We start from the raw sequence: 16221 nt of genomic DNA, 5'->3' as shown, positions 1-16221 counted from the left end.
AAATAAGAATGTATTTATCTGAACCACATGTATTGAGTTAAGAAGGAACTTCTGCCTCCTTTAGGCAAGTTTATTCTGTAACACTCCTGATTCAATAGCGGTGCAACTAAGCATAACTTGTACACCAGGAAGGAGCTCTCAGAAAAAACCCAACTTGCAAAGCTAAAGCTCCCCTCTGCCACACTCTTCTTGTGGACAACTTGAGCTTAATATCCTTTGAAAAAGTTATTGCGGCAAAGCCTGTCAGATAAACTTAGTGTTTCATTAAAAACCCCCAAATCTTTATTTCAAAAGTTGGTTCAGAGGAGCAGTCAAGCTTGACTTTGCATGTTCGGGGATTAAAATCTAGTTAGGAGAGTTTCTCTTCCTCTCTCTGTTCCATTGATAACTGCATTCAGAGGCACATGAAAAGATTTCCTTCAAGAGGATGGTATTTATCCCCGGGAAACCAAAGGGAACTCAAGATACACTTTTTATGGCTGTTGATCTTGTTCACATTGGCATTTCTGCAAGGAGGGTGAGTACTATCACCTTTCCTATGTGAGGGGGAAAGCTATACCCATGAGAGGGGGCTTGTTCAGTTTGTTCAGCCAACCCAAAGTTTCATTAGGAGTACGCCAAACTAAGTCTCACACCGAAAAGGGCAGAAAACAGACCAGATTCTTTCACTTCTTGACACTAACTTTACCAAGAGGTACTTCCATTAGTAGCTGATGGAGATGATAACAGAAGCGTGAAGAACGCGGCTACAGGAGAGCAATGACGCACACGCAATGCCCTTGCAGTGCCACACAGCGAGAGCTGTGGCCGCCCGCTGCTGGAGGGTCAGCCCTGAGCCACAGAGCTGGGCGATCCTGACGGTCTTCTCTTCAGACAGCCTTGAACAAGTCATCCCCAACGTTCACCGCACAACTGGCCGTGAGAAGACAGACCTTCCGACGAGGAGGATTTCAATCACCTTTCCTTCATCGCTCGTTTTAAAGAGCGCCTCGCTTCCTGCAGTTCTCCAAGCTGGTGGAGCGAGGCCTCGTGGTATGCTTCCCATATCTGGCTTTAAGTTGGGGCATCTGAGATGAAACCCCTGAAGCTATTTTATAGTTCTCAGATCCAGCGTAGATGGATGTAACAAGACCTAAAGCTTAATGACAGGCGACTAGTCTGGTCTGTCAGAGTCACTTTTCACATTCTTCCTCTCAAAGGTTTAAGAAAGAAATTGTAACAGAAAGCCTGTCAACTTATTTTTAATTTGTCAGAGCCCTACATTTATTTGAAGGCAGTTTTTGTGCACACTCACACACAGGAGTATAGAAAGACTTAAACCAATACTTTCAGCATTCGCCACTGAGACAACTAGAAAAAACCCCTAGACCAAGAAATAATCTCACCTGCAAACGTACTCATAGTATTCCTACAGCTGGATGCCTATGGCTTAGACATCGTCCTACAAAATGTATAGGCATGCCTGGGAACTGCCTATAATGTTGGGTTATGCGATTAAAGGCTAATCTGCATAAACAAAAGGCAGCGGGGAAGCACGGGTGGGCAGAGGCACCCCAGTAACACAGCGCCAGGGGAACAGCCCGGCCCCGCTCCTTGTGAGGCCATCGCTCAGCCCAAGGCCCAGCTCCAGGGTGAGGGACCCCCCAGCGGTGCAGGCAGGAGAGCCCTTGGGGTCACCGAACAGACCAAGTGAGGGCCTCTGCCTAGAATACGACTCGCTGGGGGATGCCCATCATCACAGCCTGTCCTGGCTTCTCCCCACACAGGGGAAACAGCCGTGTAATACTCCCTCTCTCGTCAGGGCAGGTAAAGAGCAGGCCTCCTCTGCTTTGGCCAACCTCCAGGACTCCAACCTAGCAATTTTCCTAACTTCCTCACTGCAATATCCCCTGAAGATGAGGCCCTTGTTCTACCCTCTGCAATCCACGCAAAGGAATCTCCTTTACCCCCTGCAGCTAGGCCATTTTTAACCCTTTCCCCAACTGTAGCCTAGGATAGCGGCTTCTACGAGGGACTGGAAAACCCTTATAACACTGGAACTGTAGGAATGTAAAATTCTCACACTGGGTTTTGAAAGAATTTCAGAAAAGTAGGTATTAGTATTTTATCCTTGATGAGCTTTATGTCAACCTAACTTCAGGTTTCGAGTCATCACTGCTAGAAATAAAGGTTCTTTTCAGGTTCCTAATAACTGAAAACATGCAAAACCCAAAACCCAGCCCCCAAATCCATCGTAACAACTGTTAAGACATTAGGAACCAACAGTACTAGCAGGCTGTTAGTGGGCTATTTTCAAATTCAACAAGCCCTTTTAAATTAAAGATGAGGAAGAGAACCAAAATCAAGAACAGCAGCCTACACCAGCTGCGGCAACACAGCAGTCAGAGTCCATTACAGGTTGAATTCTTTCACAAGCTTTATATCCTTCCCATAAATTGTTTTAATTGGCATTGGTTAACTGACTTAATTCACACGTAGCAAGGCAACGTCCTGTTTCAGTATTAACAAAATTGAAATTAGACTTACTTTGAGCTCATAGTAATCCACAATCACCGGCTGTGTGAGAATTTCCTTGGCTTTATCGGCACACGTCACCTGTTGCTCTTCTGCCTGAGAATGTGTCCCACGAGTCGTACGGCGTACCCACGAATCTGGAACGACACAAGTTTCTTAAAGTCAGCATTTCTGTTTATCTGGAACACAGTGTCGGCGAAGTATCCTGTACCTGGAATACAGTCGCTTTCTGCGACGACAGAGACAGGATTTCTACCATTTTTTCACTGAGAAATGCTTGACTTTTACTTACTTTCTGGCAAAAGTCACTGCTCCGTAACAATTAGACACAAAAAAAAGCACTAGAGGAAAAAGGCAGGGTAAAACCAGGAAAAAAAATAGAGTCACATTGCCATTAACAGCACTGCTCGGTAACGCTCCAAAATAATTAAGGTTAAGGAAACACATCTTCCATTGCAAACATTAGGACATAAGTCTTGTATTCTGCAGGGGACTCTGGGCCCATGCCGCTTGAAGTACAGCTTTTTAACCTACGCTGCTCAGGACTGGGACGATACTCATACAATAAAAGAAGGTCAACGATCGTTTTGCAATTAGGTACCATTTGAAAAACAAACTGCAGAATCAAGAAACCAGCAGCTGCAGACAAACACGACTTTGGCTTGCGTAACTAGAGGGGCAGCATCCTTATGCAGGAAACGCTGTGTGCTGATTTTGGAGAGACACTGCAGAAATAACAGAACTAAAGAAGGCTAAAACCTAACAAATAGTGTAATCCTCAGGAAGAAGAACCACCTAAATAACCTGTTTGACCTTTCACTTACCGTTTGAATCTCCGTCTTCAGAACTTTCTGCTGTTTGGTGATCTGGCATTTTGCTCTCCTCTCTTAGGCCTGAATGTTCAGGAAGCATGATACTCTTCTCAGAAGCAGATTTAGGCACAAGAACTCTCTCTCTCTCATTTTCTGTCCCAGATGTATTTTCATTCCCATTTTTCTGTCGTTCCTGAAGTACATTTTCATTTTCTTCCATAAAAGAATCCCGTGTGGACTCAACTTCAGCGTGATCCATGTTAGAAAAGCCTTTTTCTGGAGTCTCTTCATCACTCTCAACTTCATTTTGGTCTTCGGGAACTTTATTCTCTTTATTGAACTGGAAATTCCTCCTCTTGGTTGCAATACTTGAAGACCCTTTGTTCTTTCTGCGTTTTCTTTTTGACACATCTACAAAGAGGTATCAGAAAAAGTAATCCAAAACATTACCAAAACCAGTTCTTCCTTCAAAATCCAGCATCCTCATCTTACTGGACTTAACAAGGAAAAGGATCAAAGGAGCTCAAGTACTATCATCTGTCTCCCTACGTATGTCTCGAGAAAGTCTTGCAAAAAACTTGCAGGAAGACAAACTGGCAGTGGAAACATTGACAACTCTCCAGGCAAATACTGTATTGCCTAAGAACCTTTATTTAGATTGCTCCATTGCAGGGGGAGTTGGTTGGTTGTTGGATTTTTTTTTTTATTTTCTTTTTGGATGGTGCTAAAGATGCCATAAAATTAGCTACAGTATTATTCCAGTGATTTGTAGACTTCATATTCATGCACCTTCAAAATTAAAGGCAACCATGATAAAATGAAGCAAATAAAGAGTCTTGAGGAGGACCTAACCCCTTTCCTCCATGCTCCCAGCAGCCACCGAAGCCAGTGGGGGTCCCAGAAGGGCAGGAGCTGCAGGGCTCGGGCTGAGCGGCACGGAGGATCCTTAGGAAGGCTTTGTTGCTCTGCCACGGGGATATTAGTGTTTCTGGCTAGCTGACAGCATGTGCAGCGAGTGTAAACATCTGGCTCCAGCAAAGAGATGCAGACGAGGGAGGGCAAGTTATGCACGAGAGAAACAGGGTCCTTGCGATAGCGCCCAGCTGGGCAAGGGCTGTCTCAAGGGCTGTCTCCAGCAGATGTGAGCAGAACCGGGTGCGAGGGCCCGCAGCACCCGCAGGGAGAAGCGGGCACGGGCAGAGGGAGATGCAGCCATCGGTGGGAGGATGGTGGTTTTGCAGTGGAGCAGGGCGCTTGCCCCGGTGCCTCTGCAGCCTCTTGGCTGGCTCATCCCAGGGCCTTGGGAGGTGGTGAGAAAGGCTTGAAAATGCACCACTGGGGGCACCTTAGGGGTCTGAGGAAAGAGCCCAGAAGCAGTATTGAAGATATTTGCAGTACCACTTTGGATCGTGGTGTGGTTTGCATCCAAACAGCAGCCATTTGGCAGGGGACCGCGGGGAAAAAGTGGGTAAAGAGCACCCAGGCCTCTGCTGTCCAGCTCTTTCTGAGCAGACCAGCTGTTCACGCTAGTTCAGGCTTAATTCGTGCTCTGGGTTCATTGCCACAATCTTTCAAAACTCCGGTCTAACCCTGTATGTTGGCACCGGGATTGAACTTCTTGACTCCCTGACTGACGAGTCAGCCGAATCTTCCTCCGCCCTGTGGCGAGCAAAGCCGCGCCCAGGCTCCCGGCTTCGCAGCTGGCACAGGGCGGAGGAGGGAAGAACGGGGAGAGGAGATCGTCCTCGGACTCGAAGGGGTTTAAACCCCCCTGCGGGCCGGGGGTGTGTGTGTGTGTGTGTGTTTGAGGGGAGCACGCGGCAGTCCACTTCGAAGTTACCCCCGGCTCTCCTTCCACCCTGGCTCCCCCACGTTGCTCGGAGCCCGCCGCCCCCGGCAGGCGATGCCCCCCGGCCGCGGGGACAGCGCCGGCCGCTCGCCCGCCGCCGCCGCCAGACAACAGGGAGGCGAGCGGGGCGGTCGCCGCTGCCGGGCCCGGCTCGGCCCGCCCGCCCCCGCCGGCCAGGAGCCGCCCTTACCCCGGGGAGGCGCGGGGCGGCGAGAGCGCTGGCGGTGCCCCGTCCCCGCCGGGAGAGCGCCTGGCCGGTTCCCCGGGGGCAAGCGCGGGCGTGGGGGGAGCACGCCTGACGGCGCCGCTCCGCCTCGCCCCCTCAGCCCGCGCCCGCCTGCCGCCCTCCCGCCTGCCGCCTTCGCTCACGACCGCGCCGCCATCTTGCGTCTCACAAACTACTGCACTTCTTCTGGGGCGGGGGGTGAGCCGGGAACTCCCGACGCCGCCGCCCGCAGCGCCCACTCGCATCCTCCCGGCGCCTCGCTGCCCCGGGGCGGGTGCGCGGGGAGGCCGGGCAGCGGCGGCCGGTGCCTCAGCCTCCCTGGCAGGGAGCGGGGGCCGAGCCGCTCCGCCGCCCCGCCCGTCAGGCGGCGGACACCAGCCAGAGGGCGGCCCGGCCCCGCCGAGGCAGCGGGTGGCTACCTATCCCGGCGCCGCAGCGCCTCATCCCGGGGGCCACCGGCGGCTCGTCGTCCTCCGGTCGGGGGAGGTGCCGGCGCGAAGCGGCTGCGGCAGGGAGGCACGGGGATGACAGGCCGGGAGTTCCCAGGTGGCAGCGGCGCCCTCGCAGCCCGCTCCTCTGCCGCCAAACCTCGGCTCCGCGTAGAGCCTCCCGCCGAGCACCCAGGCGGGTTTTAAGGACGGCGTCGTCTCCAGCCCCGTGAAGGCTTTTTCTCCGACGCCAGCCCCGAGTTTCCCTCGGGCGTCCCGAGCTGTCGCTGGGGGAGGACATTGCCGCAGGGTCCAGATCCCCAAACCAGGGACGAGCGACAAAGTAACGGCTCTGAGGAAAAAACCTCACCATCTCCCCCCACCCCCCGCCGCCCTTTTTTTTTTTTTTTTTGTTTAGTTAGAGAATTTGGAGAAAGGAGACCCTTCACTACATACCTAGATACTTAAGTATTTAGTTTTAACTCCCAGGGCATACTTCTCAGAAATGCTGTGTTTCTACATTCTGTTTCTTTCATCCCTGTTTGCCATTTTGGTTCAGACACTAAAATACGATTTGTTTCCCTGAGAGAGAAAATGAAGATGTGGCTTGTGGGAACCGTTAAAGAGTTACCAGTTGGTCATGGAAGACCCAAGATTTACGCAATTAGAATTAAAAAACCAAAGCCCCTGTAGAGGTACAGTATCCTGTCCAGACTAGTGACAGGAAGGAGTTTGAGCAAAGCTTTGAAGAGCAAAAGTTTTCATCCCAGGATTGTTTCTGGTTCTTCCTTTCCACAGTCACTCCTGTTCAGTTTTCCCAACAGTTACCTGGGGAGCACGGCTAACAAACTGCTCCCACAGTCCCATCAAAAATCAGTGACAGCAGCCAAGGTTAATGAAGAATAACCTTAATTCCTTTATTATATTTCCAATGTAGTATGCATTCATGTGTAAATTTCCAACATATTTGTTCTTCCCCCCGGGCTTGCCTTCACTGTGAACCGATACACCAAGAGTAGGAGTAAGCTGCTCACAGACAAATCTTAAAGTCTTAAGACTCATGCTGGTTTTTAAGAGTAAGGTTGTTACTGATCAAAATTATACTGTGATTAATAAAATAGAGAAGACAAAAAACCCCCAAAAAGGTGATTTCATTTGTTATTGATACCCATACAAACAATACAGCTAAAAGAAAAAATTCTGCATAGTACGCAAATGTTTGGACAAAGACTAGAAAGAAACAAAAAAAGAAAACTGAAACATAGGTAAGAACCCAAACACACACAGAAGGATTGCACAGTTCGGCGTTCAGTATCACCAGACCTTGTGTACGTGAGGTGATGGAACAAAACAGCAATGTATGGTGCCACATCTTTTATCGCAACCAATAGAAAATGTTATTGTCATAAGATAGGCAAAGTTTTTTAAAAAACAGTAACTGTCAGATTAACTGAGAGAAATTTTCTCTGCTGGTTTGAAGATGCATACATCTTCACAATGGGGTATTGCTTTGCTTGGACTTAAATATTTTTATCACCAACAATGTATTCACTTTTATGTACTAAACAGATAACATTTTCTCCAGGTAACTAGAAAACTATTTACAAGTTAATTCAGCTACAAGCCACCTAACCTGCAACTAACAATTGACATTCAAATGCTATTCTCCAGTATCAAGAAGATTGTCATTATTACGAGCAAGACTAAACTTTCCCTTAGAAAGTTAACAGCAGTAAATTTTGCTTTGTTTCAAGTTAGGTTTTTTGGACAGGCAAAAATATGCCATAGCAAAAGTTCTTAAGTTTGTGGAGTGTTTCTCCTACATACTTTCTTTAGGTTGTTAATTCTGTGAAAGCCCCTTGAGGTGCTATCACACAATTAAAAAAGTCCACCTCTCAACTGCATTGAGAGGTTTCTAAAGGATTTACTTTTCAGGTACCAAAATGAGACTTGGTTTAAAACCTTCATGTAAGATGCGATGGACTCTACAGCACCACAGACTAGTTCAGAACAACGTATTCCCCCAAGTTGGAAAACGATGAGAAAAAGTTTATCCTTTTCTGTTAAAGAGAGCTACTGCAGTTATCTGGGAGATGTTCGGGTCTGCAGCGTTCCAAAGGCAATCACAGCAGTATGTCACATAAAATATATATAGGACGAAAATATCAAATAAAAGCAGTTAAAGGACTTTATTAGAGCTTTCTTAACAAATTTAAAAATGTATTTGTTTAACATCTGTAGAAGTAATCTTTATTGAATTAATTATGCGCAGATAACAACATGCAGTGAAAAGAAAACATTAGACGAGAAGTATGTGGAAATCAACACCGAGCATAACTGAAGGCTGCAATTTCTTTCTTCATTTCCTAATAAGAAAAAAAGACAAACTAGCAGTCAGCATGAACAAAAGCTTAAGAACCCTGTTTATTTCTTCATAAAAAATAACAAAGGATCTGTACACACATACCACTGGTAGTAAGATTTAGCAAATACATGCGCTAGCACCACCGTAACATCTTTCTATACCCACTGGCTTCAAACACATGCTTATGTGTCCCAAATAGACTACAGAGACTGCGTGGTTCTGTATCAAGAGACTATGGAACCGTATCGACAGCGGTTCCAACAGTTAGAAAGAGGAGACAGTTCCTGAAAAGGCACAACTAAAAGCTGGAAACATTCTTTTCTGCACTCGGAATATTTACTTGTTAAAGTCTTATCTCTTCATACAGTAGAGCTTGCTCCTGACTGACCTGCAGTGTCACTCTGAAGAGGAGAATTTTTTTTTTGTTAAAGCTAAAGGTAGAAGTAGCAAACAAAGAAATCAAGTCTCAACTTTCAATGCTTCAAGCCACAAAACCTCACAAGCCCCAAGATAACATTAATAAATGCCTTCTCATGCTAAACAACGTCATTATACTAGATGAGAGATGGGCCCATTTTTCAGGAACGGCCTCCCTGAATCCAAATAATCCTCCCTGTTGCACAATCAGAACAGAACATCGGTTCTAACTCCTTCTCTGATGTGGAAGAAGAGATCCAGATGACCCGAGCTGAAGAGAAGAGGCTTCCTCTTTTTTAAGGCAGGCTGAGAGGCATAAAGAATTTTCTCTATTCTCAGTCACAAGCATCTCAAAGACAAAGGGATTCAAGGATCTTGAATCTGAAAACTGACTATCCAACCTATCTCAATCGACTCAATGCTGGGAATGCCTGACTGGGACCACGGGCATCTCCGGAAGACTTCTGACAACTCAGAAATCCTCTCTTAGCGGAAAAGAACAGAGAATTTGACTCATTAACATGAAACCGTCAGAGGCAGAAATCTCCCCATGTGTCAAATTAAAGATGCTCGAGCCATGCTTGTTAAAAAGAGATTATGGTGAGACCAGAGAAAAGTCTCAAACTCTTGTTAGGTTTCATACCTAATTTCTTTTCAGGAAGGGAAGGACTACTCTATGAAGTGTTACCGTGTCTGACTGCCTGTAAGGGGAGAAAGAGGAAGCAACAGACTGGGGAAAGCACCCTCCTTATGTAGCCCCCCCCAGCCCTAAAAAGGGTCTGGAGAAGGACTATTGACAGACTGAGGTTAACTGCTTTGAGAGGGCTGTGTGGGTGGACCCATTGTCTTCCAGTTCAAGCCATTTCCTGCTGAAACTGCCAACGATTATGCCAAATACAACAATGGGTTTGCAATATGGATAAACCTCTTCCAGACTGAAATGAAAAAGCCTCGTAACACAGGCAACTAAGCAGTAAAGAGTAATGCTAAGGAAGCGTGATGTCCAGAGTGCACACGTACACATGCCTAAGACACACATGCATAACAGTGATAGAAAGTGCTGTAAGAAAAAAAAAAAATTACCTGCACTAATTCAGTTTTGTCATAATCTTCCCGATGTTGGTATATGGACTGACTCAGAACAGCGTACAGTTTTTCCATGCAAAATATACTGAACTTTTTAGTTACTGCCGTGACATAACGCAACAGTTGCTGAAGAAAAAAAAAAAAAAGGAAACTACAAGTTTGGAATAGTGCAAGATCCTTTGAATAGGCTCTTCATGTTTTCAGAAGCTAAACAATAACAATACAACACAAACGACATCCTACTTTCTTATTTTATGAAACATGAGTGACACTTCAGAGAACAGACGAAACATCTCACAAGATTTAACTGAAGAAAAGGAGTTACTTTTTCATACTTCGGGAAAAAGGAAAGCTTAAATTTCAGACAGTATTTTATTAGTCATCAATCTATCACATCAACAATCCTAATTGCGAATCAACTGCTTCCAGAACAGCAGGGAATGACACAATCCACTTTGTGGTAGAGTTGCTGCCACAGCAAAGCCACTGTTCCATTTTATTAGAGAAACTGTTGCTGCAATGCAGGGCACTGTAAAATGGATCTTTGGAAGCCAGGCTACAAATCTTCTGGATCCAGCTGTGCCAGCTGGAAACAGAAGCAGCCTTGGGTGCTCACCTTTACCCATTAGCTGAACGTGTAGTGTGCCTACAGCTCTGCTGGCAGAACACACTGCTCAAACGTCTGAAGCAGCTCAGGGAGCAAAGTTACCTCAGTTGGCTCCTGCCTTTAAACTGACGAGTGGATAAACTAGCAGAGTGACTCTGCCTGTAGCAAATTACCAATCTCGCACACAGTCCTTTCTGTTACCAAAGATGCGAATGCAATCATCTCTGGGAAAACGACAGTGACAAACTAGCGGCAGCACCTTCTTCCACTGCTGGGGCTATTCAGTGCCTGTGTGTTGTGTGAGGCTGTGAAGATGTAGCTTAAGAGAGCAGCCATACCAAAGGAAAGTATTACTGCCTCACAACTGCCTGTCGTCAAACTCTGCCTCCCTCAGATCAACTAGCACAAAAGCTGAGTATTCCCCTCAACTTCATTCTACACAACCCGCAGATAAAACGCACAAAACCCACGCAGCGTGCTTTCAGCTGCTGCAAACAGAAAAGGCAGGATGCGACAGAGGTGTATGGTCACCATCCCGTGTGAAACGATTTCTAATTGCTGCCACATAGATGACCGCATGCGTTTCTACACGTTCATAAAGCTCTAGGCCTATTACCAAGCAAATAAACGAACAAAAACCCCCAAACAAAACCAAGCAGCTACATTTTGGAGGTTCACCTAGCTTATTCACTGCAGGTGAATCCTACAGAGGCTCTCTGGTACGAGCAGCTAGTTCCAATGGCATCCATGTTGATGAAACAAATTTTCCAAAAGATGCGTTTCATGACTGTAGCTCTCAGAGCTGAAACATATCTAAGGGCTCTACTGTACCATTTCCACAGTGGGCAGTAACTTTGGAGCACACACTGTTAGCACCCTGACTCTCTGAAAAACCTGTGTGGCTTCTCTACACACAGAAGCAGACATGAACAACAACAACCCCCCCCCCCCGCCCCGCCCCCGAAATCTGCTTCCTTAGGAAGCCAGCTTTAAAAAGTTGGTTTCACCTCCACAAATTAGGTCACAGCTTAAAAATGTGACAGAAATTGTGTTGGCAAGCCCCTGCACCGCATGGGATTCCTATCTGGTCCCATTCTCCCCACACAGGGGAAACAGCCGTGTACTACTCCCTCTCTCGTCAGGGCAGGTAAAGAGCAGGCCTCCTCTGCTTTGGCCAACCTCCAGGACTCCAACCTAGCAATTTTCCTAACTTCCTCACTGCAATATCCCCTGAAGATGAGGCCCTTGTTCTACCCTCTGCAATCCACGCAAAGGAATCTCCTTTACCCCCTGCAGCTAGGCCATTTTTAACCCTTTCCCCAACTGTAGCCTAGGATAGCGGCTTCTACGAGGGACTGGAAAACCCTTATAACACTGGAACTGTAGGAATGTAAAATTCTCACACTGGATTTTGAAAGAATTTCAGAAAAGTAGGTATTAGTATTTTATCCCTGATGAGCTTTATGTCAACCTAACTTCAGGTTTCGAGTCATCACTGCTAGAAATAAAGGTTCTTTTCAGGTTCCTAATAACTGAAAACATGCAAAACCCAAAACCCAGCCCCCAAATCCATCATAACAACTGTTAAGACATTAGGAACCAACAGTACTAGCAGGCTGTTAGTGGGCTATTTTCAAATTCAACAAGCCCTTTTAAATTAAAGATGAGGAAGAGAACCAAAATCAAGAACAGCAGCCTACACCAGCTGCGGCAACACAGCAGTCAGAGTCCATTACAGGTTGAATTCTTTCACAAGCTTTATATCCTTCCCATAAATTGTTTTAATTGGCATTGGTTAACTGACTTAATTCACACGTAGCAAGGCAACGTCCTGTTTCAGTATTAACAAAATTGAAATTAGACTTACTTTGAGCTCATAGTAATCCACAATCACTGGCTGTGTGAGAATTTCCTTGGCTTTATCGGCACACGTCACCTGTTGCTCTTCTGCCTGAGAATGTGTCCCACGAGTCGTACGGCGTACCCACGAATCTGGAACGACACAAGTTTCTTAAAGTCAGCATTTCTGTTTATCTGGAACACAGTGTCGGCGAAGTATCCTGTACCTGGAATACAGTCGCTTTCTGCGATGACAGAGACAGGATTTCTACCATTTTTTCACTGAGAAATGCTTGACTTTTACTTACTTTCTGGCAAAAGTCACTGCTCCGTAACAATTAGACACAAAAAAAAGCACTAGAGGAAAAAGGCAGGGTAAAACCAGGAAAAAAAATAGAGTCACATTGCCATTAACAGCACTGCTCGGTAACACTCCAAAATAATTAAGGTTAAGGAAACACATCTTCCATTGCAAACATTAGGACGTAAGTCTTGTATTCTGCAGGGGACTCTGGGCCCATGCCGCTTGAAGTACAGCTTGAAGTTGGGCAGCATTATAGATGCAATTTTAAGGGAATATTTGCCGGAGAAAAAAATTGTCCCTAAAGACTTACACCTCATATGCTTTCTGATGCAGTTAACCTTGTTTAAAACAAACTTTGCACTTTTGCCTTCCAGAAAAACCCACCGTTCCTTGTATTCACGGAGTGCAGCACGAAGCACGTGGGTGAAGTCAACGGCAAAATTCCCAGTCATGCCAGTGAGACCAGGAAACTTCACACCACGTCATGCGTTTTAACTGAACGAGATCCAAGTCCCTTTGTTCTTTCATGTCCTTTTCACAGGAAAAGTGAGGAAATAAGGATCTCTCCCTGTCTATTATTATTGCTTCCCTAATTTTTCCCCTTTCCCCCTTCGGCTGGAAATCACAGTAAGAGGTGGCACAGAGTTCAACGTTTGAGGGCAGAGAAGGGAAAAATACTGTTTCGTATAACTAAAAACTAGTTGAGTATTCAGAAACTGCCATGGACAACATTTTTGCCTCCGAGAGGTAGCAACTTGGGAGCCATGAAATGTCGGTTGGGCCATCAGGGCCAGTGTCTTTCAATGTAAACCAACCACTGCACTTGAACTTCAGAACCATATTGAATGAACAACCTCTGGATTTATCTCACATTTTGAAACAAATTAAAAAACGTAACGCCTCTGGCATGAAGAACCAGGCATCAGAGAAACCTGTTATGTCACAAGAACAGAGAAGGTAGCGGTGACTTTAGCACCTTCTCCAAGGAAGTCTGAATAAAATGCAACTTACTGTTAGAGCGGGGTGTACTGGCATCTACAGGTGCTGCTGCTATCTTCATTTTTTCATTACACTTTGGGTCTGTTTTCGTACACCCAGGAACGGAGTTCTGCTTTGGCATTACACGGTAGTAAGAGGGAGCATACTTTGAAGAGCTACAACCTTGCAATAAAGAACAGATAGCAAAGAATTGTGTCTTGCGTTGTTGGTTACAAATCCTGAGACAAGCCTTAAGATCCTTCGTATCAAAAAACCATACCTCTTTTCTTACGAGATTCTTGAATTTCTTCACAGCGTTGTTCAAAGTCTTCATCTATTTCTTCCCTCACTATGGCATACGCAGTATCTCTCAAAGTACAAGCTCTGTGCCTAATGAGACGATCTGCAATTTTACAGTCAGACCTGAGTATTTTCTAACAGCCAACAAAATCCTTTGATTACTTGGAAAGATTTTGCTCTTGTCATAGGTAGGTTCTGAAAAGTCCTCTCAGTGAATATTTTCAGCGTAACAAGATAAAAGTTAATTATTAAAGCAAAAGCACTAGTTACTGATCAACGCTTCTATCACAATTGCATGCCCAAGTAGTTTAATGCTACAACATTTACTTCCTGGCAAGAAATGCTCTCTGTTGATGTTTAAAATGATCTGATCCCAGGTCTACTGTCCACAGATGACATTTATCAATTTATACCTTTCAAATTGTTCCAAATTAGGGATAAAAACACATCCTCACCTCCAGGATCTTTATCTGGGTTGTACTCTAAAGCATTGCTACAGATTAGATCGATGTCTCTTAAAAAGTCTCCTGCAGTTAGGTACTGGTGCAAGTCAATCTTAGAGAGAATTGCCGACAGGTCCATGGGCTGTTTAATAACTGCGTCATAATCAGGTACCTACAAATGAAATGTATGTGCTCAGAGATTTAACACAGTATCTACCAAAATTCATTCTTTTAATAAAGTCAAATAAAGGACTTAAAACCCCCAAATATTTATGGCACCTCCAAAGATGTGGAAATTAACCAGTTAGGTTCTTGAAAACAGAAGGGCTATTTCAACTGGCTTTGAAGAGACAGGCCTGAAGAGGGGAAAAAAAGCAGCAGGGAGGTCAGAAGCACGTGCGGGGCAGAGAAGGGAAGAGACACCCAGACTTACTCAATGAATTAAATGAGAGAGAGAGACATAAGAAGCGTATGGGTGGAAGAAGAAACCACACAGCCCTTAGGGTTGATCTTGTACTGAGGAGCCCCAGCTGAAACAGAGAACAGACTCAACCTTTATTTTAAAAACTGCTGCTTCTACTTCTGTTCTTACAGAAACTATTGACAGTCAGTCAAAGAGCTTTAGGCTTTATTAAAACAGTCCTATAGATGCTGTTTGTAAAGAAAGAGACCTCTGCTCTTTTCACTGCTGTAACATGCCTACACATCGAGGCCTTTTCCTGAGCAAACTGTGTTGGCATTTGGTCTGACTGGCAGTTGGAGTAGATGGTCATCGTAGGGCCCTTCCAACTGAAATATTCTGAAGTTCTAAAAGACATTTTAGAAGGAACCTGGGGCTTTCACTGATTACTTAAAGAACAGACATTTGACAGCCTCAAGGAGTCAGCAAAGTAAAAGCAAAATTCATTGCTTGCTTGCTTGCTGAAAAATTGGAATAGTAGAGTCCTAAAAACAAAGACAAACCTTCATATAAAGAGCACACAGACACTGAGAAATACACACGCAGACAAATTATGAACAGAGACAGATAAAATGGTATTACAGATCAACACTAACTTACCTCCTCTGGGTCAACAGGCTTTGTAAATGCTCTGAAACGTCTGTCAATGGCAAGTCTATGAGTCACATCCCTTAAGAAAATCCTAAGTTCACGCAACGTGTCCTCCTCCTGCTCCTCCAGTTGTTTGATTTCTTCCTCAGTCAGCTGTTGAGGCTTAGGCGGTGGTGCTACAGGCAGCACTTCCAATGGCCGCCACGCTTAATTGAATCAGAAACTTTTAGTCAATTTACGGTACTCAAATACAAGCGTATGACAAATTATCGCTAGAAAATTACCACCAAAGCAAATAGTGTATAGCTATGAACTTACAGTTAGCAAAGTTTTATAAGTAGAATAGCCTCACCTGCACTGTTTTTTGATGCAGGAGCTTTAGCAGCTTGATTTACAATTAAGTCCTCAAAAAACATTCTTCTTTCTTCCTCATTAGGCAACTGGATTTTGAAAACTTCTTCATAATCATCAATAAACAATTCTTTTATCTAAAGCATGAGGAGAAAAGATATTTCAGATATAAGGCCACACAAATGCATACTCTAGTCCAAAAAGATGAGTACCTTTCAAAATTAAACCGAATAATCACCTGAGTAAGACAAACTGTGAGAAGCTATCTGCTTGTCCTTCAAACTCTAGATTTTCCTAGGTTAGCACGGCAGATTAAAATATCTTCTCTAAGGAACACCTCTAGATTTAAAGCTCAATGAAGGGACCGTGTGATACACTGATCAAGTGGGGACATTCACCACCTCCAGGACTGCTTATTTTCTATTTACCTGCCTTGCTGGTTTCAATCTCTATGGCATCTAGAGAGGGAACAGGCAGGGTTCAGCAGACAAATGCGGGCTTTTTGGTAAGGTGTTTGGGTTTTTTTTTTTTGTTAAATTAATTTAAGCGAGGTGTCTGAGGCTGTATACTTCCAGGTTTTACTCCGTTTTTCAGTCTCTACTACCAAAAGTTATGGAAGGAATTTCAATACTTATTTTAGAAGGACTTCAT

General features: G+C 45.0%; 1 protein-coding gene across 1 annotated transcript in view; it reads right to left on the bottom strand.

The window, feature by feature from the left end:
• The window catches only part of LOC129201191 (ATPase family AAA domain-containing protein 2-like), a gene marked incomplete at its 5' end in the record, with an annotated part of 29385 nt that overhangs the window by 431 nt on the left and 12733 nt on the right, over positions 1–16221 (bottom strand). The window contains 8 exons of the mRNA XM_054812343.1: positions 8163–8195; positions 9695–9823; positions 12172–12314; positions 13468–13608; positions 13706–13828; positions 14181–14340; positions 15229–15425; positions 15572–15707. Coding sequence (XP_054668318.1) covers positions 8163–8195; positions 9695–9823; positions 12172–12314; positions 13468–13608; positions 13706–13828; positions 14181–14340; positions 15229–15425; positions 15572–15707 — 1062 coding nt within the window. The remainder of the gene's footprint in view (positions 1–8162; positions 8196–9694; positions 9824–12171; positions 12315–13467; positions 13609–13705; positions 13829–14180; positions 14341–15228; positions 15426–15571; positions 15708–16221) is intronic.

The sequence above is a fragment of the Grus americana genome, unplaced genomic scaffold (assembly GCF_028858705.1).
Source record: "Grus americana isolate bGruAme1 unplaced genomic scaffold, bGruAme1.mat scaffold_83, whole genome shotgun sequence".
In the NCBI taxonomy this organism is placed as follows: Eukaryota; Metazoa; Chordata; class Aves; order Gruiformes; family Gruidae; genus Grus; species Grus americana.
The sequence above is the reverse complement of the archived record's forward strand: the minus strand, read 5'-3'. Positions and strand labels throughout refer to the sequence as shown.